Raw genomic sequence first — 24,342 nt, 5'->3', positions numbered from 1 at the left:
TATCTGCCTCTGTGTATCTGTCCCTAACAAAGGGCTTTTTTCTGTATTTGTTGAACAGCATAGAAAGTATTACATGGGGAAGGAATGGAGTACTTTATAGAAATATTTAACAGTTTTACAAAGCACCAACTAACACAGATAATAAACATCATTGTTTATCAACCAGTATCCATAAATGGATGCTTTCAGTCTTTGGTAGATTTTAGGAAGTGGCTTTCAACTTCTATATTTGCTGCTTTCAGCAAATGGTAAATTTGTATTATCTGGGTCAGGGACATGGAAGAGTACCTGATTTAAGATTATAGTTATGCATTAGCTTAAGTTATAAAAGTTGGTTACATGGGAAATTCAAGGCAACTAAGGTTAATTGTTACATTTATATTGCTCTCTTAAAAGCAGGATCAACAGTTACAGTAGGCTAGCAGTCTTGTTCTAATTAACCTCAAGGCATATTACTAAATTTTGGCTGTGAGGTCTGGCAAAAGTGCCAGTCTTTTAAAATGTAAGAGTTATTTTAAAATGTAAGAGTTATTTTTGCAATATTATATTGTCAGCTGCTCTTCGGGAGGATCTGATTCAAGTTCCAACACCCACACTGCAACTTAAAACCATCCATAACTCCAGTCTAAGGAATCTAACATCTGGCCTCCACAGGCACCAGGCACATATGTGATATGCAGACATGCATGCAGACGAAACACTAATGAAATAATTAATAATAATAATAATGAGAGAACACTTATTCTTAGCTGGTTCTGGTGTTGTAGACCTGTAATTATAGCTACTGGGTGGGTTGAGGCAAGAGGATCCTAAGTTCAAAGCCAACCTGAGCTATAGAGTGCTATCCTATCAAAAAAATGAAAAAGAGCCACTAAAACAATTCTGTCTTGGGAAACACTCACATTTGGGTGGATGTTGTTTTCCTAAGTGCCCTCTTCTTTCCTCCCTTTATGCTTACATTAACTATGTTAAAACCTCAGCTCTGACTCAAAACAACCTTGTAAAAAGGACTCACCAATACATCTTTTGAATGAATTACCATTCTCTAATAAATAATTGGAAAACTTAGAATGGACAGCTTCCTTTGGAGAATTAAGACAAATGATCTAATTCCAATGCTTCTAAACAAAGACAGGCATATCTTTGGAAGTTCTAGACCAGCTTGGTCTACATAGAGAGTTTCAAGCTATATATTGAGATCCTCTTTTTTTTTAAGTTGTGTTAGTCTGTTAACAGCCCATTTCAACAGATGTTCAGTGTTAGAATTCTGTGATAGAATTTACCAGATTGAGATTCTGAATTAATAAGTCTTGGTTGTGTCTCCCCAGATTGTGATGGCACAGGCTTCAGAAAGCAATCTGAGTGTCTGCACTCCAGACATCGAGGACTTTGGACTCACAAAGCCATACCACTCTGCAGTCCCAGTTGCTACTAAGAGGAAGCGAGTCTGGGAGAGCCAAGAAGAGTCTCAGGATATTGCACTAACTGTGCCTTGGAAAGAGGTCTTGGGGCAGCCTCCCTCCCTTGGAACCACCCAAGTAAGAAACAAGGAAGCCAGAAAGGGATGTGGGAAAGTTGTCTCGTAGAGGTCTGCTACATAGTGCAGGGATCCTAAGGCAAATCCTGACCCTGGAAAAAGCTGCAGAAATGCCTAAGTGTTGAAGAGCATTTGAAACTCCTGAAGCTTAGGAATAAAAAGCAAGCTGTTGGAGAAAGGTGTTAGCAATTGTGCATTGTTGTCTGTCCCAGGAAGAGTGGTTGGTCTGGCTCCGGTTCCACAAGAAAAAGTGGCAGCTACAGGCCCAGCAGCGCCTGGCCCGCAGGAAGAAGCAACGTCTAGAGTCAACAGAGGATGTGCCAAGGCTTGGGGCTATCCGAGAGGGACCTGCCACAGCGCTGGGAAGCTTTTTGCGACGGACTGCCCGAAGTATTCTGGACCTTCCATGGCAGATTGTACAGGTGTGGGCCTTCATCCATGGGAGTGGCAAGATGTTGAGAGCAGTCCTTTATGGGCTCAAAAGAGGGAGTGTGCAGCCAGTCCTATAGTATAAGATGAAAGATAAGAAATGCCTTCAGCAGGCTGGTCTTCGGCAGTGGCACACACCTTTAATCCCAGCACTGGGAGGCAGAGGCAGGCAGATCTCTGTGGTTTGAGGCCAGCCTGGTCTACAGAGTGAGATCCAGGAAAGGCGCAAAGCTATGCACAGAAACCCTATCTTGGGGTGGGGGTGGAGGGTGGGGCCTTCACCTTCTCGCCTATCCCTGTCACAGGGGTCCTGTCCTTAGAGGGGATGTGGGCAAGGCTGGAGGCTGCTTGGGAGGTGACCTGTTCACAGGTGTCAGTATGTTATGTGATTATGTGCTATGTATTCCGCATTTCCTCTCAGATCAGTGAAACCAACCAGGCTGGTCTCTTTAGGCTATGGGCCATCATCGGCAGTGACTTGCACTGCATCAAACTGAGCATCTCTCGAGTATTCTATGTGAACCAGCGGGTAGCCAAAGCAGAGGAAGGACCTTCATATCGCAAGGTAGGGACGCTTCTAGTATTGCTGGTTACCTCTGAGGCATCTCCACATGATGGAGGCCACACAAAGAATTGATCAAGAGCATGGACTTACAGACCCGAAATGAGCCATGTGGCCTTGTTTCCATCTCTTAGTACATTATTAATACTGGGATCTTGTGAAGGGTTAATTGAAACCATGTCTATGAATGTTCAGTTCTGTAAGCCACAAAAATATATGAAGTAGGATTTCAGCTGATTATGACAAGCTACTACCTGGAAGAAGCCAAGGTCCTTCCAGAGGTCAAGCTGAGGCTCAAGGAGTCTTGCTGATACTGGCTTTTGATTATTAGCCATTTGTTACTATGAATTTCTCATGTGCTATTGTAGCTTTTCCATCATTCTTTGGGCACAGTTTCCCCTCTACTAAGGAATATTTAGATAACCTTCTGAGCAGTAACATAGCAAGGATCCCTAATTTCAGGCCTTTCTGTAATTATTGTCATTAGCAGCATCTGGCCAGGACCATCCCCAGAGGAACAAAAGTATTTTATCAGAGATACCTCTGTACTCTCTAGAACAGACTTAAGCGTCCAGACTGTTTGAGAAGGCCTGGCGAATGTGCCAATTAAGCCTAACTTTCTCCTTTCAAAGTCTTATCTCTAGTTTTAGATCCACCCTTAACAATTAACTCAGAACTAAAGGGTTCCAACTTACAGGTACATCTAGCTGTGGTGGAAGTTGCCTAGCCAAGTTGCCTAGTGACCTAGCACACTTGCCAGAAAAGGCAAAGATAGCTTAGAGAGAGAAGGGTCAAAGGGATAAAAGGGCAGTTTTATTTTCAGAGCACGACGAGACATAGAAGAGAATGGAAGAACTAGATGGGTAAGAACTGGAGAGGAACATACTGCAATGGGAAAGGACTAGATTGAAGGGCTAAAAGAGTACTAGAGGAACAAGCTGGAAGATGAGGAAGAAGGAGATGAGAGAGGAGCTAAAATGGGAAAGAACTAGATGGATGAGAACCTAAATGGGGCAAAACTAAGATGAGAGAATTAAGATAGAACTTAGACGATAGCAGATAAATGTAGAGAGAAATCAGGCAATAAAGAAGCTAGGCATGAGAGCAGAATTCCTCTTAGTGGATTTGTTGTGTTTCGTGACATTTCCTCGCAGGGTAAGAGTGCCGCCAAATAACTAACAGTGTAGAGAGAGAACTAACTCAGAAGAATAAAGTGTATGGAATAAAGAGTTTCGTGTAGGTAGATTTTTTTCTTATCATCAAAGATTTAATTATCAGCTGGTTGTAGATTCTTCCCAGACCTTAGAAGGGGACTATCGAGGCCTGGCCCCCCATAGTCTCCGATAGTTCAGGAATAGGGGCCGCTGCTCTACATCAACCTGATGAGCAGGAGAGGATTGGATAGAGGTTGCAAGTAGTTTCTGTAAGTACTTATAGTTACCAGCATTATTGGGATATAAGTTCACCTACCATATAGCCTGTTCGTTGGAAGAATATAATTCAGTGTGTGTGTGTGTGTGTGTGTGTGTGTGTGTGTGTGTGTGTGTGTGTGTGTGAGAGAGAGAGAGAGAGAGAGAGAGAATTAGTGGTAATATGACTATAGTCAAAATTTCAGACTTCATCATCCCAAAAGAAGCCTGTATTTCTCAATTGCCTCTGTCCTTCTCTGCAGCCCCAGGCAACCAGCCACTATCCCACTTTCTGACGATTCACATCTCAGAAATGTAGTCATACTTTAGGTTCTTTGCAGAGATTCAGAAGATTTTGAGGAAGCTATATTTATGTGACATCTCAGTTGGAGTGCCCTACTTGACTCAGAATGTTAACTTAGGCTAAAGCTGATTTATGTTGCAGTCTGCTCCACAGTTGGACATTAACTGTATACAAGGAACACCTGGGTGAGGTACAAAATTGCAGGTGAAAAATGTGAGGCCTGATTTCAGCCCATTGACTTGGTGGAATGTGAACCTAGAAAGTGAGCAGAGTTTATCAGGATAATAGACACATGAGACTGATGGGTTTCCATACATGTAGAGCTGTGTATAGTGATTGTGTGGGAGAGTGTCTACACTACAGAACTTGTTTTCCTTTGTGATTATCTGCTCCCTCTGGAGATCCTCAGTGCTTCACTATGTGCATTGGTATTTGGAGGTTTCAGGATGAGGTTCTCTACCCTGCCCTTTCTGTGTAAGAACTTTGTATAGCAGTTAGAATTGAATTGTTTTCAGGATGAGACAGGCATTCATGTAGTTCGAGCAGGCCTTGAGTTTGTTATAAAACTGAGGCTACCCGGGCACGCCTTTAATCCCAGCACTTAGGAGGCAGAGCCAGGCGGATCTCTGTGAGTTCAAGGCCAGGAGATTCAGGACAGGCACCAAAGCTACACAGAGAAACCCTGTCTCAAAAAACAAACAAACAAACTAAAAAACAACTGAGGCTAGCCCTCAGTTCCTGATCCTCCTACCAAATGCTGGAATTATAGGCCCTTGTTACCTACTTAGCTCATGAATTATGTTTTTGTCAATGCTAGAAATCAAATCCAGGGTTTAATGAATTCCTAGGCCCACACTCTATTTTCCCCCACTCCACCCCCAGCACAGAGATAAACCAGCTTCTTCCTTAAAAAGTAAGATATTTACTATTTTGCCCTTAAACTATATTATTTCCAGGGTAATGAATGGCAACTAGATTTTTTTTTATTTCCTTCCTTCCTTCCTTCTTTTTTTTTTTTTTTTTTTTTTTTTTTTTTTTTTTTAATGCTTAAAAAATATTTCAGGACTGGAGAGATGGTTCAGCAGTTAAAAACAATGGCTGTTCTTCAGAGGACCTTGGTTCCCTTCCCAGCATCAACGTGGCAGCTCACAATTCTCTGTATTACAGAGGATCTGACACCCTCACACAGACATTCATGAAGTCAAAACACCAATGCACATAAAATAAATGAATAAATAAATAGATTGCTATGAGCCTGGGTGGAATGGTCCTTATTGTTATCCCAATACTCAGGATGCCAGAGCAGGAGGATTTCAAGTTCAAGACCAGTCTGAGTCACATAGCAAGACTCTTATCTCAAAAACAAACAATTAAAAAACACTGTTACTGTGAACTTAGGAATGTATGTATTGTTTAGTATCTTTTTCTTTTTTTTTTTTTTCTTTTTTAAGATTTATTTATTTTATGTCTGTGAGTGCTCTGTCTGCATGTGCCAGAAGAGGGCATCAGAGCCCACTATAGGTGGTTGCTAGCCATCATGTGGTTGCTGGGAATTGAACTCAGGACCTCTGAAAGAGCATCCAGTGCTCTTAACCACTGAGTCATCTCTCCATCCCCCTATTATTTAGTATCTTATAATCAATTTCAGCCTGCATTCCCTGATGCAATAAATAACATAGTTGTGGTTTACAATTGATCTCCATCAGTTTTGAAAAGTATATATCTACCTTAATCACTCACATCACCATCCAGGTAGATATCACCACCTCCCCAGAGCATGCTTCTCCACCCGTCATACTGCTAGTGTGTGAGGTCCAGCAGTATTTACATCTATTTATGAACTGTAGATACATTTGACCCATTAGAGCTTCATGTCAATGTGTCGTTCCATAGATTCTATAATTATCTTTCTTAGTCATGGTATCTGATATTGGCCCAGATGTTGTTTGTATCAGTGGAGATGTATTAAGATATAAACTACACATTCAGTGTGTGCACAGTCCTTGTCGGCAACATCAAGTAGTCTGTAGAATGAGCTGGGAATTTCCCTTTTTTGGCTTTTCCATTTCCTACCTCTCTATTTTCAGTTAGTTATTAAACAAACGACTATCACCAGCTTGGTTTTATTTTTCCAGGCTTTGTTTTGTTTATTTAAATACAATAAAATGGTCTTTTTAAGGTAATGCTGCATGGGTGATTGTGGCCAGGGTTGCATGACATTCAAGATAAACATTTCTGTCACCCTTAACTCACCATGCTCTGGTTTCTTTTCACCCCCTTCCTTGGACACTGGCCTCTGTCCCTTGTAGTCAGTTTTCCTGTGCCCTACCCAGTCCCTCAGCTACTCAGGTAAACACACAGGCTTATATTACTTACAAATGTATGGCCTATTGGCTCAGGCTTTTTGCTAGCTAGCTCTCACAACTTGACTCTGCTCATTTCTGTTACTTGATGCATTGCCACACGGCTTTGTGGCTTACTGGTACTTTCACATCTTGCTTCTCCTAGCAGCAACTTGAAGCATCTGCTCCACTCTCCTTTCTTTTTTCTCTCTCCAGTTCAAATGATTGGCCAAACAGCTTTATTTGTCAACCAATCAGAGCAACACATCCTCACAGCGTACAGGAAGACATCCCATAGCAGTCCCTGTAGCATTACCTTTTTGTTTTTCTTTTTTTTTTTTTTTTTTTTGTGGGAGCTGAGGACCGAACCCAGGGCCTTGCGCTTGCTAGGCAAGCGCTCTACCGCTGAGCTAAATCCCCAACCCTGTGCTTTTTTTTTTTTTTTTTTTTTTTTTTAAGCTTTACCTTTTTAGAATTCCCTTTTTGTGATCATACTGTACTCTGAAATTTGAGTCTGGCCTCTTTCATGTAGGGTTTTCCATTAAGATTTGCCAGGTGGGAAGCTGAGGAACTATTTGCTAGTTAGTGCTCTGTGAGCTGTCTTGGTGCCTGACTACCTTTCTTTTTTTGGGGGTGGGGGAGCTTCAAGACAAGGTTTCTCTGTAGCTTTGCACTTGTCCTGGAACTCACTCTGTAGCCCAGGCTGGCCTCGAACTCACAGAGATCTGCCTGGCTGTGCTTTCCCAAGTGCTGGGATTAAAGGTGTGTACCACCACTGCCCGGCACCTTTTTTTTTTTTTATTCTGAGGCCTCATGCATGCATTTAGTGGGAACAAGAGTAGATGGTGACTACTAGGTTGTAAAAAATCTTTTTCTGGTTTTTTTGTTTTCTTTTGTTTTGGTTTGGTGCCTCTTGTGTGCAGATTTTGCTATTTTATTGAAGCAGTTTTATTACGTTGGCCCATCTTATTCTCAATTGTCTTTCCTCACCCTCTCTGCTGAGATTACAGGTGTATGAACCATCCTGTCTAGCTCGTGGTAGGCCACAGCTATAGCTGCCATAAAGCTTTTATTAATTGTAATGTGTGAGTCATCCCAGGACTAATATTTGATGGTTCTCTTCTCTGTTGAGAATTATTCATTTTTCCCTGATTGTTACATCAAGAAATGTATTCTATAGTGGACATTTTGCATTTGATGTTGTGAAACTTTGGGCATTTGTATGAAAAAAGTCCTTGGGCTGCTGAAATGACTCAGTGAGTAAAAGGGATTGCTTACAAGCCTCTCTCTCTGAGCCCATGTGGTCAGAGAGAACTGATTCCTTCAAGTTCTTGTCTTCTGACCTCAACTTGTGTGCGAGTGCGCGCACACACACACCCAATAAATAAATAAATGTTTTTTTTTTAAGTTGTTTAATCCTTTAGAGAATGTTGAGGCAGCCAATCCAGTTAATTTAGGCCCCAAGTTCAATCTTGCCTTCTTTGTATAAAGGTTCTGTTGTCAGCTCAATTTTCAAGTATTTGTGTTCCTTTGAGCATGTCTGTGAGTGTTTGCATCTTGGAGTGAGGCTGGGGTTTGAAGATTAATGAACGATGTGTCTCCTCTCCATGATCCCATACATGTACCCAGTATACATGTAATGGTTGCCCCATCAGCTCCCTTCTAGTTCTCTGGCCAGAAAAGCGTAGTTTTCTGTGAGTTTTAGGTACCTACAAACTCCAGACAAGTGTTGGAAAGCACTCATGATTTTTTTAGATGCCTCAGGTTGCTGTTTTAGATTATGCCTTGGTCTTTTAATTGTGATCCTTGAAGCAGGTGAACTGACCATCTTGGGCCCTGAAAGCCCTGGGAGTTGGTCAGTGGTCCCTCTATGGACTGTGGCAGGCTCATCACTACATTGTCACCAGGTGAATCGGGCTCTTCCTCGTTCCAACATGGTCTACAATCTCTATGAGTATTCGGTACCAGAGGACATGTACCAAGAACACGTCAACGAGATCAACACTGAGTTGTCAGCACCAGACATTGAGGGCGTGTATGAGACTCAGGTGATTGTCTCCCTAGCCACTGATACTTGGGTGAAGATGAAGCTGGATGATAAGAAAAGAGATCCCATAGGGAATCGGGCAGGGGACAGTAGTGAACAGCTGAATTAAATAGTCATGGGCATGGGTTGGGGAAGCCACATAGGAAAGTAGCTCTCAGCAGCATGTCTGCCTAAGGTGGCCTCTTCTGAGTGAAGACAGGCTGTGCTGGGATGTGTGGCCTCAGATTGAGCTGCAGGGCTAGAGTCTTCCATTTGACCCAACACACTACCCATTCTTCCAGGTCCCGTTGTTATTCCGGGCCCTTGTACAGCTGGGCTGTGTGTGTGTAGTCAACAAACAACTGGTAAGGCACCTTTCAGGCTGGGAAGCTGAAACCTTTGCCCTCGAGCACCTAGAAATGCGTTCACTGGCCCAGTTCAGCTACTTGGAACCAGGTATGGCCCCACCAACAGCCCTATCACCTGCCCTGCCTCCCTTGCATCTCAGGCAACAGGTTTACTTTATTCTACAGGGAGTATCCGCCACATCTACCTGTACCACCACTCACAGGGCCACAAGGCACTCTTTGGTGTCTTTATCCCCTCGAAGCGAAGAGCATCTGTGTTTGTATTGGATACTGTGAGTCCTTGGGCACAGGGCACATGAGAATATGTGGGTCAGGTGGAATATGGGGAAGAAAGATACTCCTCTTGCCATTCAATTAGAAGTAGAAACGTGGGCTGGTACACACCTTTAATTCCAGCACTTGGGAAGCAGAGGCAAGTGGATCTATAGGTTCCAGGACAGCCAGGGCTACACAGAGATACTGTGTCTCAAAAACCAAAAAAGAAATAGAAAGGCGTGATTATCTAGCTTCACACACACAATAGCCTAACAGTTGGTGTTTGCCTAGGTGCGCAGCAACCAAATGCCCAGCCTCGGTGCCCTGTACTCAGCAGAACATAGCCTGCTACTGGAGAAGGTAGACCCCAAGCTCCTCCCTCCCCCCAAACATGCCTTTGAAGTTCGTGCTGAAACCAACCTGAAGACGATCTGCAGATCTATCCAACGCTTCCTACTTGCCTATAAGGTAAGAGAAGTTGGGGTCCAATGGTGGGAGTTTCTCATCCCAAGGCTTTGCCCACTGAGCCCTTTCTGCCTTCTGCTCAACCCAGGAAGAGCGCCGGGGGCCCACACTCATCGCCATCCAGTCTAACTGGGAGCTGTGTAGACTGGCCAGTGAGATTCCTGTCTTAGAGGAGTTCCCACTAGTGCCTGTCCGAGTGGCTGACAAGATCAGCTATGGAGTTCTGGACTGGCAGCGCCATGGAGCCCGCCGAATGATCCGGCACTACCTCAATTTAGACACTTGCCTTTCACAGGCTTTTGAGATGAGCAGGTGAGGAATAGAGTGTAGCTCAGTAGTAGAACTTAGCTAGAAAATGCAATTCCCAGTACCACACATACCAGAGAGAGATAAGTGAGGCTACAGGCTGGGTGCCTACAGGTGTTACTCTGTGGGTGGTCCCTAAATGATGCTAGTGTACTTTAGACTGAACCTCTACCCCTGTGCAGGTATTTCCACATCCCTGTTGGAAACCTGCCGGAAGACATTTCCACCTTTGGCTCCGACCTTTTTTTTGCACGCCACCTCCAGCGCCACAACCACCTGCTTTGGCTCTCCCCTACCTCTCGGCCCGACCTGGGTGGGAAGGAAGCTGATGACAATCGCCTTGTCATGGAGTTTGATGACCGAGCCACTGTGGAAATCAATAATTCTGGCTGTTATTCCACTGGTGAGTGAGAGAAGGGAAAGATAGGCACTTCCACCCCACCATTTAATGACTCCTTATCACGTGGGGCTCAGTGCTCAACCTTGTAGAATAAGCCCAAAGGCAAGTCTTGAGAAATGGGTACCAGCAAGTCAAATGTTGGTCAGAGGTCATGTGCCGTGCCTGACCTCACTAGGCAGCACTGACCAGCTCAAGGCTGGGAGATGGTCCTAGTGCTGGCTAGGGTACATGGACAAACTGTTTCCTTGCAGTGTGTGTGGAGTTGGACATTCAAAATCTGGCAGTCAACACCATCCTCCAGTCCCACCATATCAATGACATGGAGGGGGCTGGCAGCATGGGCATCAGCTTCGATGTGATTCAGCAGGCCTCCCTAGAGGACATGGTCACAGGCAATCAAGCTGCCAATGCCCCAGCCAGCTATGATGAGACAGCCCTCTGCTCTAGCACCTTCAGGTATCTGCCCTCATGTAATGTGCTACCTTCCTAGACAAGGCAACAGGGAGATGGCGACCTCCATTTTAGAATGCCAAAGTAAGCAATTTTTTTTTTTTTTTTTTTTTTTTTTTTTTTAATTTTTTGACAAGGTCTTTGTGTAGCCCTTGATGGTCTGAAACTCACTATGTAGACTAGGCTGGCCTCAAATTTATAGAGATCCACATACCTCTGCCTTCCAAGTGCTGGGATTAAAGGCATGCACCACACATCTGCCTTTTTTAAAGATTATTTTATTATTTCCGTTATGTGTGTGTGCATGTGAGTGTAGGTGTCCACAGAGGCCAGAGGAGTTGGATACCCTGGAACGGGAGTTACAAGAGGTTGTAAAACATTGGTGTGGGTGTTGGGACTCGAACTTCAATTCTGTAGAGGAGTGGTACATGCTCTTAACTGCTGTGCCTTCTCCAGTGTCAGAATTAGCATTCCTGAGATGTCTCTTCCTTGAGTCATAATGCAATCAAGGTCCCCATGTCCCTGAGCATACCCTGTCTGGTAACTAGTAGGCAGTACAAGTGCTACCATCTGACCTTTTGAGGCCAGAAGCTTTTCTCATGAAGAACATTTTAATACATAATTATTTTCAGTGTAATCAAAGACGTATCTGCAGGAAATTCCCAGGGCACCCAGCCTAGTGAGTCATAGTAGCCAGAATCATCTGTCAGGTATGGTCAGCCCTGCCTCCTAGTAATGGAACAGTGTATATTTATTGTAGAGTGGTTCCTTTGTGCCATAAATGTAGAGCACTTTCACTCTGCCTATATTCCCATAGCCCTACAAAGTAATATAGTCTTCACCCATGCTAGAAATGGCAGAGCCAAACTCAGAGGGCCTGAGGTCGTGATGTGTTGTTACTGTGGCTGAGTATGAGGTAGTCATTTCATGTCTGTGATTCTTTTTTTTTGGGGGGGAGGGGGTTTCAAGGCAGGGTTTCTCTGTGTAGCTTTGCGCCTTTCCTGGAATTCGCTTTGTAGACCAGGCTGGCCTTGAACTCACAGAGATCCACCTGCCTCTGCCTCCCGAGTGCTGGGACTACAGGCGTGCGCCACCACCGCCCAGCTCTGTCTGTGATTCTAAAACACATATTTCAGCCCTGTTGCCTCCAAATGAAAGGGAAAGGAATTGCTAAGGTAAGAAGTAGGCAGGAGGGCTGAGAGCAGAGTTGTGGCAGAAAAAGTGTTTCAACCCTGAGCAGCAGGTGAGGATCAGACACAGATGACAGACTACCAGTTGAAAGAAGTGGGTATTTGTACAGGAAGCCATAAAAGTGGCTGCAGCATCTTGTCTCAGATACTCTGTGGCTCCTCCATGACTCAAGTCCAGTCTGTGCTTACCCGAGTATTAAATTGGCCCCAGGAGTCTCCCCTGAGTCTCACTGGTGTCTGGAAAACCCATCTTAGGCTAGCACATAATCAACTCTGTGACTCTTCATTCCTACTCTTCTGACAGTGACACCCCACCCCATCTCAAAAAAAAAGGGGGAGCATATACTGTTGTTGCAAAGTTTAGTTCCCAAATCCCATGTTGAGTAGTATCTGATACCTTCTGGCTTCTGTGGCACCTGTACTCACTGTACATACTCTCACAGCTATAGGTAAGTTTTTAAAAATTAAAAAAGTCTTAAGGACAAAAGCCTATCATGTGTCTTCTTGTCCAGGTGTGTTGAGCAAGTTAGGGAGTTATATAGAGGGAAGTGGTAAGGAGGTAAAGCCCAGAAGTTATGGGACCAAGGAATGACATTTAGACAAAGGCAATTAGGTATTATGAGAAAGGACAGTAATGCCAGCAGCAGCATATGGTATCGGTCATCATCCTTTGCCATCTTTCAGGATCCTGAAGAGCATGGTAGTTGGCTGGGTAAAGGAGATCACACAGTACCACAATATCTATGCTGACAACCAGGTAATGCACTTCTACCGCTGGCTCCAGTCACCATGTTCTCTGCTCCATGACCCAGCCTTGCACCGGACACTACACAATATGATGAAGAAGCTCTTCTTGCAGTGAGTGTTCACCCTGGGCTGTGGGCTGAGGGGCATAAGCCAAGTGCCTATGGGAAGCATGCAGCCCAGGGCAGGCTTAGCTGCTATTGTGGCTCTGTGCATTCATCTTTCCAGAAAGCTAGGTAGAGCATCGTGATACTGTTTCCTTTTTGTATTGATGTGTGCTCATGCACCTTGTTTGTTTTAGTAATGTACCTTGGCTGAGTGTAGTGGTCCATGCCTTTAACCTTTAACATCAGTGCTTAGTTAGGCAGAGGTAAGTGCATCTCTGTGAGTTCAAGGCCAGACTGGTCTACATAATGAGTACCAGGCCAGCCAGGACTAATAGTGAGACCCTGTCTCAAAAACAAAAGGAAACACCTTAGACACTTGGTGTGAATGTACCATACTAATGTACAATCAGCTATGTCTAGTGTTGTGATGCTAGAAGTAATGAATGAGTCAACACTGGAAACATGGCTCCAGCAAGTGATTAGATGCACTTGCTGCTCTTGCAGAGGACTTGGGTTCATTTCCCAGCATCTATGTGGTGGCTCACAACCATCCATAATGCCAATTCCAAGAGATCTGACACTCTCTTCTGGGCTTCTGGCCTTTGCTGACACTGCACACATGCAGTATATTTAACATACATGCAAGCAAAACAATCCTAAAAATAAATCTAAAAAGAACGGCTTTCTTTTTTTTAAAGAGAGATTGTGAACTTAGATGGGTAGGGAGGTGGAAGAGGAGCTGGGGGAAGGGAAAGAGTATCAGAATACATTGTAGGAAATTCTTTTTGGTTTTTACATTTTTCCAGTTTCTCTATGTAGCACTGGCTGGCCCGGAACTCATTCTGTAGACCAGTAGACCACACTGGCCTTAAACTCAGAGATCTGCCTGCCTCCTGAGGGCTAGGATTAAAGGTGTTTGCCACCACCATTAGGCTGGGCTGTAAGAAATTCTTAGGATAAATAAAATCATCTTTTAAAAAAAGAACTTTTTATTGTTGTTTGTTTCAAGACAGTTTCTCTGTGTAGCCCTAGCTATCCTGAAACTCTCTGTAGACCATGCTGGCCTCAGACTCACAGATCCTCCTGCCTCTGCCTCCCAAGTGCTGGGATTAAAGGCGTGTTGTCACCACCACCACCACTGGGCTCACAAAGGGAAAGAAAGGAAGAAAGAAAAGAAAAAACCTGATTGAAGGTCATACATGGTGGCTATCTATTACTGTTGTTTCTGCTATTTTTCTGCCATGCTGGATATAACCAGACTCCCATCTAAAATTAGGGGAGGGGGTCTTGCTCTGCCATGGTGGTTGCACCTGTAGTCACAGCTACTCAGGAAGCTGAGGCATGAGGATTGCCAGAGTTCTAAAGTTCAGGTTCAGGCCTAGTAGTGGAAGCCAGACCTCATCTGTTTTTGTTTTGTTTTTTAATATGTATGGTTTTTTGGTTGTTTTTTGAGACAGGGTTTCTCTGTAGCTTTGGAGCCTGTCCTGGACTAGCTCTGTAGACCAGGCTGGCCTCGAACTCACAGAGATCCACCTGCCTCTGCCTCCCAAATACTGGGATTACAGGCATGCGCCGCCACCACCCAGCTTAATATATATGTTTTTAGCAGGTCTTTCTTTGGACCCCCAGCTCTCTAATAATGACAAGGAGACTTTATTTAATTATGGAAACTTGGCCTTAGCTTAGGCTTGTTCCCAACTAGCTTTTAAAACTTAAAGTAACTAGTTAATCAGTGTTCTGCCACGTGGCTTGTTACCTCTCCTCAGTACTGTATATCCATACGTCTGACTTCCTCCTCATCTGGCTGGCAAATCTCTCACCTCAGATTCTTTCCCAGAGTTCCTATCTCTTCCCAGAAGTCCCACCTATCCTCTCCTGCCTAGCTGTTGGCCATTCAGCTCTTTATTAAACCAATCAAAAGGTGCCTTGGGTAGGTGAGGAAGGACAGAGACACATCTTGACACTGTGCAAAAAGATTACCCCAAAATGTATGAGTGTTTTGCCTTCGTGTATATCTTCATGTGTGTGTCTGGTACCCAGAGGGGCCAGAAAAACTGTAATGGGTCCCCCAGAACTGGAATTATAGATGGTTGTGAGCATCCATATAGGTGCTGGGAATCAAACCTGAATCCTGTGGAAGAGGACCAAAACTCTTAACCATTTAGCCTTCTCTCCAGCCCCTACACCTCATCTTAAAAGACAGAAAGAGGGCTGGAGAGATGGCTCAGAGGTTAAGAGCATCAGCTGCTCTTCCAGAGGTCCTGAGTTCAATTCCCAGCAACCACATGGTGGCTCACGACCATCTGGAATAAGATCTGGTGCCCCTCTTCTGTATACATAATAAATAAATAAATCTTTAAAAAAAAAAAAAAAAAAGACAGAAAGAAATCTCTTCTTTATTGCTCTTGGTTCCTGAGACTGCTCTTTTGCTCATTCTAAGTATAGTTAGGATACTTCTTGTTTCAGTATCACCATGGTCTTCTTCATGGTTTCTCTTCATATGTTCTGGCTTCATTTTCTACCAGGGCACCTCCTCCATTAATTATAAACTTACTCTACAGGCTCATTGCTGAGTTCAGGCGGCTGGGGTCATCAGTCATCTATGCCAACTTCAATCGCATCATCCTCTGTACAAAGAAGCGCCGGATAGAGGATGCTCTTGCCTATGTGGAATATATCACCAACAGGTTAGTGTTGGGGACATCTTGATGATGCAGCTGCCATGGCTTTGGAGAGATGCTTAGAGGGTACAGCACACACCAAGGGTCAAGCTCTGCAGCATGAAAAAGTGGCAGCTTACATTATTGTTTACCTGTGGTGGACAACTCAGATGTAAAGCATGTTGTTCAAGTCTGAAATAGTCAGGGAATACCTGCTGTTTATAAAACGATTCTTTTTTTTGGTTTTTGTTTTGTTTTATTTGTTTTGTTTTTTTGAGACAGGATTTCTCTGTGTAGCTTTGCGCCTTTCCTGGAACTCACTTGGTAGCCTGGCTCTGCCTCCCAAGTGCTGGGATTAAAGGCGTGCGCCACCACTGCCCGGCTCTATAGAGCACTGTTGCATAAAGGTCACATAAACTCTTCACAGATGGGGACATGGGCACATGGGAGTGTTCTGATTCCAGGCAGTCAGTCAGTCATTTGGAGCCCCCCCCCCCCCCCAGCTGAGGACCAAACCCCGGGCCTTGCGCTTGCTAGGCAAGGGCTCTACCACTGAGCTAAATCCCCAACCCCCCATTTGGAGCTCTTAATTGCTGGACCCCATGTTGTACTTTTGGCTTCAGGCAGTGATCCCTGCTTAGACGAATCATATTCCCAAGTCTGTTTGGGCCCAGAGGCTCCAATGTAAATAAGATAAAAGTCTTTTGGTTTTGTTTTGTTTTAAGAGTGAGTTGGGCCGGGCGGTGGTGGCACAGGCCTTTAATCCCAGCACTCTGGGAGGCAGAGCCAGGCGGATCTCTGTGAGTTCAAGGCCAGCCTGGGCTACCAAGTGAATTCCAGGAAAGGCGCAAAGCTACACAGAGAAACCCTATCTGGAAAAAACAAACAAAGAAAGAAAGAGTGAGTTGGCAGGGAGGGGAGGTGTGACCAGAGCAGAAGAGGTTATCAATCAGATCTTGGAGCTAGAGTTACAGGACTTTGTGAGCCTCCCAATATGAATTCCAATTCTAATAGAACAATAAACATTAACAACAAACACTCATATACATCAAGATAACTAGATCTTAAAAAAAAAAAAAAAGAAAGAAAGCCAGGTGGCACTGGCACGTGCCTTTAATCCCAGCACTCGGGAGGCAGAGGCAGGCAGATCTTTGTGAGTTGAGTTCGAGGCCAGCCTGGTCTACAGATCAAGTTCCAGGACAGGCTCCAAAAGCTACGCAGAGAATCCCTGTCTCAAAAGAAGAAAACTTACAGGTGCTTGAAAGCAGGAAGCAATGTTGCCAGTGACATGTACCTGACCTAAGTTAGAGACAGTGGACCTTGGGCCTGCCCTGGCTTCCCTCTTGGTCACTTTTATTCCCCAGAGAGCTGCTCCCAGGCAGCTTCTTCAGTATCCTGAAAGTTTGAGGGGCTGTCTGAATCCACTTGATGTTCACTTGTAAGTGAAGAAATGGGTGCAAGGCTACAGAGGAAAAGGAAGAATAAGGAAAGCTGTGGTGACACTTCAGTCGTGTGTCTGGCTTCTTGCAGCATCCATTCTAAAGAGATCTTCCATTCCCTGACCATCTCTTTCTCTCGATGCTGGGAATTTCTTCTCTGGATGGATCCATCCAACTATGGTGGAATCAAAGGAAAAGTTCCATCTAGTATTCACTGTGGACAGGTAAGAGAGCTGGGTCTGGTCCCACATATGTATAGGGCCACATTCACCTATGTGACAGGTACTGCTTTCCTGGGGCCTCTCATCAATACTCGCAAAGAGCTGACTCCACCCAGTTCATCAGTTTATAGGGAAAGTTGAAGGCATAGTGTTAGCCCTAATATGGACAAAGAGCTTCCTGTGAGGCAGAAATTGGCAAAATTCATGGAAAGAAGGAGGGGGGGAGCCGTGGAGACACAAAGTCAGAGGTGGCAAGAGAACAGACACCTTGGGAACTAGAACAGCTCAGGTAGATGGGTGCCTGGGCAGTAGTTTCAGGTGCTCACAGAGAGCTGGCAGTGCCCACTTTTTGCACAGAATGGGATTCAGCATTAGTGGAGGTGGAAATTCTGGCATCTACTTGCCCCTCTGAGAATAACATACCACAAGGGGAAAAAGCAGGCAGAGTCAGTTCCGGGGAGGAATGCCAGTGCAGAGTTGTTAAAAGATGAGATCCAGAGGCTAGCAGGTGGATTTGGTGATGCACAGGTGTGAGCCATACCTGTGGGTGGATGGAGGTTGCAGCAAGGAGCCATGTGGGGCAAAGGATTGGCATTTGTGTAATGGAGATACAGGTGATCACCTCATGCTGGAGTGGAGTACTCAGGGAGTAGGCTGAAACAACAGACCTTCACTCTCCATGGTGTCTTCACAGATAGCCGAAAAGGGAGGCTCTGGCCAGCAGGAAGACTAGAAGCTGGGGTCTCCATGAGGGAATCTGGGGGGACAAGGACAAGGCTTCCTGAGGTGCCATGTATCCAACGCCTGGACAGGAGCAGTTTTCATTAGAGTTGGGATTAGGAGATAGACCTGACTGAGGGAAGAAAGGAAATGTGGCCATCAGAATAATGGCATAGTGTTAGTGTCTGTGTGTAGAAGTGAATTCACCCTGGCAGAAATACAGGCACCCAGTCAAGTTGGGTCTGTGGAAAAATTGTCACCAACTCTAGGAGAGGTTCTGCATTGTGAGATGGGTTCTGACTGTGTAGCTTAGGCTGGCCTTGAAATTCTCGTCTCCAGTGACTCTGCCTTAGCATCCTGAATATGGAGCCACAGGTTCAAGGTACCACTCCCAGCTAAAGAAGAGATTGTTAAGTTCAGAGGAAGAAGCTGGTCACTGGGAAGTTCTGGTTGGTTAGCCCTGTTGGTAGGGAGAGTTGGATAATTTTGAAGTGTCCCCTAAAAGTAAATGAGAATCACAATTCCCAGTCACCCTAGTGAGCTGGACATGCTCCATGGAGCATTGGTCTTGCAATGTCAGAATCCAGGAGACTCAGACTGGAGGAATCCTGTCTACTGTGACTTGTTACTATATGTTGTTGCCAGGGTGGAAATAGGGGTGTCTTTGTGTTACAGCAAGACTCCCAGGAAAAGGAAGAAACCAAGGATGAAGAAGATGAGGAGGAAGATGAGGAGGAAGAGGGTATGGAGGAATCTGAGGTTGAGGACCTACTGGAGAACAACTGGAACATTCTGCAGTTTTTGCCACAGGCAGCCTCTTGCCAGAGCTACTTTCTCATGATTGTTTCAGGTGAGTCAAGCTGAAGCTGGACAACCAGCTGAGTTATTGAAAATGGTTCTGGCTTCTCAGTGTGGAGAGGAAAATTGTCGGAAATTCCAGCTTGGTGGAGCTGCTGCTTTCTTTACCTGTTCCAGCATGGGGGCCTGAGGACAGATGATGAAAGGCTCTCTGTCTTCTCTCTAGGCCTCCTAAGCAGCTGCCCTCAGAGTGTCCCAAAGGTGTTTCCCACTTTCATTTCTAGTAGGTTCATGGCTAACATCTCTGGATGTGTGCTAACACACAGTAATGAGGCTGGCCTCAGGGGCTTCACTAACTAGAAAACTCTTATACCTTGAAAGTATTTGTAGACCTGGTTATCATGTTCAGTAAGCATAAGAATTAGACCATTTTTTAATTTCACTGCCACTCATTAAAACAGAAAAACTAGTGATGAGCATGGTCATTAGACTGCTGGCAGATAGGCAGGACTTCTCACACACCCCACAGGTCTGTACCAACAGTTGGTTTCATTTGTGATTACTTATGTCTTTGTCTACTTCTTTTGAGTCTTCACTTGCCAAGTAGTCTCAAGAAATATTCCAAGTTAGCCAGGTGGTGGTGGCATAATGCCTTCAATGTCAGCACTCAGGAGGCAGAGCTAGGTGGACCTCTTGAGTTCGAGGCCAGTCTGGTCTACAGAGCAAGTTCCAGGAAAGCCAGAACTACACAGAGAAACCCTGTCTCAAAAAACCCAAAAAATAAAGGAAGAAATATTCCAGGTATGTGGGTTCAGATTTTAGGATACTGTCAGCATTTGCTGTTAAGGATCTATTTTCACATACTCTCCTTGTTGTCCTATTTATTCACTTTTCTAGGGATGAATTCAGACATCAGCAAGTTCTTTTTTTGTTTGCTTGTTTTTTCAAGACAAGATTTCTCTATAGCCCTTACTGTTTTGGAACTTGCTCTGTAGACCAGGCTGGCCTCAAACTCAGAGTCTGTCTCCCGAGTGCCGGGCACTACCTGACTATAAGTTCCTTTCTTATATCTAGTTCTAACAAAGACATTTCAAATGAGTATGTCTGACCATATGGCCAACCACAGGACTTCTTCAAATTCTAGGGTATTTTTCAACACATCACTGACTGAGGACCTGTGACCTTTATCTGCCTCTCTCTGCAGCATACATTGTGGCTGTGTACCATAGCATGAAGAATGAATTGAGACACAGTGTCCCAGGCAGTACCCCTGTGAAGAGGAAGGGGGCTAGCCAGTTCTCCCAAGAGGCTAAAGGGGCAGCTAGAGCCCTTCCTGGTAAGCATTCCCTGGTCACAGAAGGATGCTGCTACGTGCCATGGCCTGATTTCTGTGTGCCTCAGATGGTACAGGCAAATGGGTAAGAGATATCCACTGCCAGCTGAATCTGCCCCTTAGCACTCTCTCTTTCCCAGGAATGGTCACCTTCTCTCAGGATTATGTGGCAAATGAGCTCACTCAGAGCTTCTTCACCATCACTCAGAAAATTCAGAAGAAAGTCACAGGCTCTCGGAACTCCACTGAGCCCTCAGAGATGTTCCCTGTCCTCCCTGGTTCACACTTGCTGCTCAGTAATCCTGCTCTGGAGCTCATCAAATATGTGTGCAAGGTGAGGGCGGGTTCAAATCTTTCGGTCATTCCACCAGGATTTGCTGGGCCCCTATCACATGCAACCATTGTTGAGGTGTTTGGGCTGAGGCATTACAGAAGCCCCTCTGAAAGCTCTAAGCCTGACAGTGAACCATAAGAGAGACTGGTCAGTTCAGAGATGTACTGCCATGAGGCACTCGGAAGGACCTGGAACCAGGCCAGAGGCTCTGGAGTAGGAGAGATGGTGTGCTGGGAAAGTCACAGCAAGTGGAAGTGGAAGGAATTCATGGATCACCTGCCACCAGTGGGTCTGATGAGCCAGAGCAGACCTCTGAGACCAAATGAGGTGACAGAGCTCGTTTTCTGGGAAAGGCAGGCCAGCACAGTGAGATGATGTGACCGGTGACCATGTGGGGTCATTGCTCAAAGCACTTATTGTTCGTTGTGCCATCTGAGCGTCCCAGTGCTTCACTCCGAGGCTGAGCACTGAATATCAAATGACTACACCTAAGGGTTTAACATTGTGAGCCAGGAATGTTTCTTCTCCACAAATATACTTTGGACAGGCACTGACCCACCTTTCCCAGAAAACAAGCTGGGATGAACTGTACTTTGGGATCTGTCCATTTGTAGTTCATCTTTGCAGTCAGCACAAGTTTCCTGTCTGAACATAAGGGTATCCAGTTCTAGAGCCTTTTTCCATTGAGGAATGTTTACACCTTTTTGGAAGCTTAATTGGACTGGGCATGAGGACTCATTCCTGAGGTAGGCAGGAAGATCATAGTTTAAAGACAGGCTGTATCTTCAAAGCGCTATAGAGTAAGACTCTTGTCTTTAAGAAAAATAATAATAATAACAAAAAACTTAATTGGCCTTATCTGTGCTTCTTTATTTTTGGATTCTGAATTTTTTCTACATTGATGGGTTCATCTGCTGGCACACATAGAGGGTTTTGTGTCCTTTCTCATAGTGGTTAATGGCCTATGTCTTGTCTGGTTTCAGTATTTGGGTGATGCTGACCTCCTAAGACAAGTTAGGTGTTCTCCTTCTTTCGTTTCTGGAAGGTATTGTGTAGAATCAATGTTTCTTACCTGAAATGTTTAATATATTCATCAGTGATGTCTTCACTAACTAACAGAGAGTTGCCCCTGTAGAGAATCAGCTCATCCTGAGGATTCCAGATGGGAATAGGAAGGGCTAAGGTGATGCTGAGAAATGGGCTTAAAAGAGGTATTTGGTCCAGCCAAAGCGGCAGAAAGGCCTAGGAGCTACTTCATGATGGGCTGTGGTCACCATAGGTATTGTCTCTGGACACAAACATCACAAATCAGGTGAATAAGCTGAACCGAGACCTACTTCGCCTGGTAGACGTTGGTGAATTCTCTGAAGAGGCCGAGTTCAGAGACCCCTGCCACTCCTACGTGCTCCCTGAGGTGATTTGCCACAGCTGTAATTTCTGCCGAGACCTAGACCTGTGCAAAGATTCCTCCTTCTCTCAGGTGAGCTCAGCTGGTGATCAGAACCTCTAAATGTCCTGTAGCCCAACCTACTGCCCTTATGGATTACAAATGGCCACCCCCAAGCCATTCCACTGTAACATGTTAGAAAATTGTTTTGAAAGGGTCTGATCAGCACAGGAAGGCTCAGGCAGCCAAGAGCAGTGATGGTTACCTTTGCCCTAGCACTTCTCTCTATGGCATCTTCCCTTTACACCAGCTCAATGTGCTGTTGCCCAGGTGGACCATGGCTACCACTCACACTGACTTCTCAGCCTTCCTCCCCACTCTCCCAGGATGGGGCCATCCTGCCTCAGTGGCTCTGCTCCAATTGTCAGGCCCCCTACGACTCAACTGCCATTGAGTCAGCCTTGGTGGAAGTCCTGCAGAGGAAACTGATGGCCTTCACACTGCAGGACCTGGTGAGCTCCCCAGTCCACCCAGGAGTTTCCAGACACTATCAGCATTCAGGGAAGCCAAGAGCATGCTTGGATCTTGAGTCTTGCCTTCAAGGGACAGCCCCAGGAGTCAGTCGTCATTCATGCACCCAGCCCACTAATTCTGTCCACATCTGTTAGTTCCTTCTGTGGGCACTTTCATCCATCCAGTGGAGGGAGGTAGACAATAGACAGGAAGCGGGGTCAGCAGTAGAGTGCAGGAGCAGAGCAGAAAAAGCTTTGGCAGCACTTTATGAACACCTGAGCAAAGTCCATGGTTATATCCCTGGGCAACTGTTGGGACAGAGCCAGCCAGGACATAGGACACCCCCGGGTCTTGGTAATCTAGGTTGGGGATACCCACAGCAAGGAGGAAGGAGCTGGCAAGATTTGAAAAAATCTTGAATTTCATCAAGGCACTGGGTCCATGAAGGTATCCCTCCTCAACAAGGCTGAAAAGCTACAGATAGGATCCAGTGTGATAACGGTTTGAGCCAAGATCAGTGGTGCTGCTTCCTTGTTTTAGGTATGCCTGAAGTGCCGTGGTATGAAAGAGACCCATATGCCTGTGTACTGCAGTTGTGCTGGGGACTTTGTTCTCACCATCCACACTGAGGTGGGCCATTCTCACAGACACACTGGGTCATTCACCCCTCCTATCTGAGTAGAACCCCGAGTCATTGTGTCTCTTTGCTCCTACAGGTCTTCATGGAACAGATTAGAATCTTCCAGAATATTGCCAAGCACTACAGTATGTCATACCTCCAGGAGACCATAGAATGGCTGCTACAAACAAGCCCTTTATCAAACTGTTAGCAAGCCTAGGCATAAGACAAGGTACCTCAATGCCTGCTCCAGATGGCTGAACCACTGACCACCTGACTTTGCCAGACTCGTAACTACAGTCCAGAAATACCAGAGAGAATACTTTCAGAGAGCTTCAAGGTGTCATAAACAGGCAGGAGCAGAGAATGACTCTGTCCTCAACTGCCTGCTAAATAAACATGTTTTGAAGCTTCTACTTTGTACTTCCATAGCAGCTCTTTCTTTTGCCTCCTATTCTAAGCCTGAGAAAGGTTCTGAGGTGGGGGGGGAGGGTGGGTGGGGGGGTGCAGTAGCTGGTACAGAGCCCTGACCATAACAGAGTCTTGCTTATTTTCAGACAAATGGGCCTTTCCCTCAACTTCATGGAAGTAGAATTCGAGCTGCTTTCTGTGAAATCCAGGTCCTAAACATGTGGAGACCCAAGGTTTTTGCTTCAGAGCAAAGTCTGAGGAGGGCTGTCACCCAGTGTCTTGAGACCTGGGGCTCTGTCCCAAGATGGGCTGAGATGGGCCTGAAAGGTAGAACATCGCTGATCTACCTAGTCTATGTGGAAAACCCACTCTTGTCCACTGGGACTACAGCAAGGACCTCATAAGCCTGAGGCCCATAAGCAAAGGGTTTTTAAGTGACATTTATCATAAACTTGAACACCCTGTATAAGACAGATTTTTTTTTTAAATGCCTTCTCACATGTAAGATTTTAGTCTGAACTATTGAGGGAAGGAGGAAATGAGGGAAAGCAGTCGTGTGAGGTTTCAGAGAGATCTGTTGAGGGCTTATACTCGGTCACCACTTGTTCCTCAGGACATCAGAGACCTGGAACACTGAAGCTGGCACCCTCTTAAAGGGCTTAATCTCCAGACTTTTTAAGAATATGATGCCAGGGCTGGAGAGATGGCTCAGAGGTTAAGAGCACTGACTGCTGTTCCAGAGGTCCTGAGTTCAATTCCCAGCAACCACATGGTGGCTCACAACCATCTGGAATGAGATCTGACGCCCTCTTCTGTGTACATAATAAATCTTTAAAAAAAAAAAAAATATGATGCCCAGCCAGGCAGTGGTGGCACACGCCTTTAATCCCAGCACTTGGGAGGCAAAGTCAGGTGATTCTCTGAGTTTGAGCCTGGTCTACAAAGTGAGTTCCAGGACAGCTCCAAAGCTGCACAGAGAAACCCCTGTCTCAAAAAAAAGCCCTCAGCACTGC

The 24,342-nt window shown here is 45.3% G+C and overlaps 1 protein-coding gene across 1 annotated transcript in view; it reads left to right on the top strand.

Moving 5' to 3' along the window:
* The window catches only part of Pole (DNA polymerase epsilon, catalytic subunit), a 54,721-nt gene extending 31,445 nt beyond the window's left edge, over positions 1-23,276 (top strand). Inside the window, exons 30-49 of the mRNA XM_036172476.1 lie at positions 1,329-1,538; positions 1,750-1,959; positions 2,388-2,531; positions 8,491-8,631; positions 8,912-9,065; positions 9,143-9,249; positions 9,524-9,700; positions 9,786-10,009; positions 10,186-10,406; positions 10,655-10,859; positions 12,728-12,901; positions 15,456-15,581; positions 17,085-17,217; positions 18,610-18,784; positions 19,937-20,068; positions 20,206-20,399; positions 21,679-21,879; positions 22,173-22,298; positions 22,840-22,929; positions 23,016-23,276. Of these exons, the coding sequence (XP_036028369.1) occupies positions 1,329-1,538; positions 1,750-1,959; positions 2,388-2,531; positions 8,491-8,631; positions 8,912-9,065; positions 9,143-9,249; positions 9,524-9,700; positions 9,786-10,009; positions 10,186-10,406; positions 10,655-10,859; positions 12,728-12,901; positions 15,456-15,581; positions 17,085-17,217; positions 18,610-18,784; positions 19,937-20,068; positions 20,206-20,399; positions 21,679-21,879; positions 22,173-22,298; positions 22,840-22,929; positions 23,016-23,129 (3,258 nt within the window). The 3' untranslated portion in view covers positions 23,130-23,276. The remainder of the gene's footprint in view (positions 1-1,328; positions 1,539-1,749; positions 1,960-2,387; positions 2,532-8,490; positions 8,632-8,911; positions 9,066-9,142; positions 9,250-9,523; positions 9,701-9,785; positions 10,010-10,185; positions 10,407-10,654; positions 10,860-12,727; positions 12,902-15,455; positions 15,582-17,084; positions 17,218-18,609; positions 18,785-19,936; positions 20,069-20,205; positions 20,400-21,678; positions 21,880-22,172; positions 22,299-22,839; positions 22,930-23,015) is intronic.
* Positions 23,277-24,342: the final 1,066 nt, after the last annotated feature.

Source organism: Onychomys torridus, chromosome 22 (genome assembly GCF_903995425.1).
Source record: "Onychomys torridus chromosome 22, mOncTor1.1, whole genome shotgun sequence".
Taxonomy (NCBI): domain Eukaryota; kingdom Metazoa; phylum Chordata; class Mammalia; order Rodentia; family Cricetidae; genus Onychomys; species Onychomys torridus.
The sequence above is the reverse complement of the archived record's forward strand: the minus strand, read 5'-3'. Positions and strand labels throughout refer to the sequence as shown.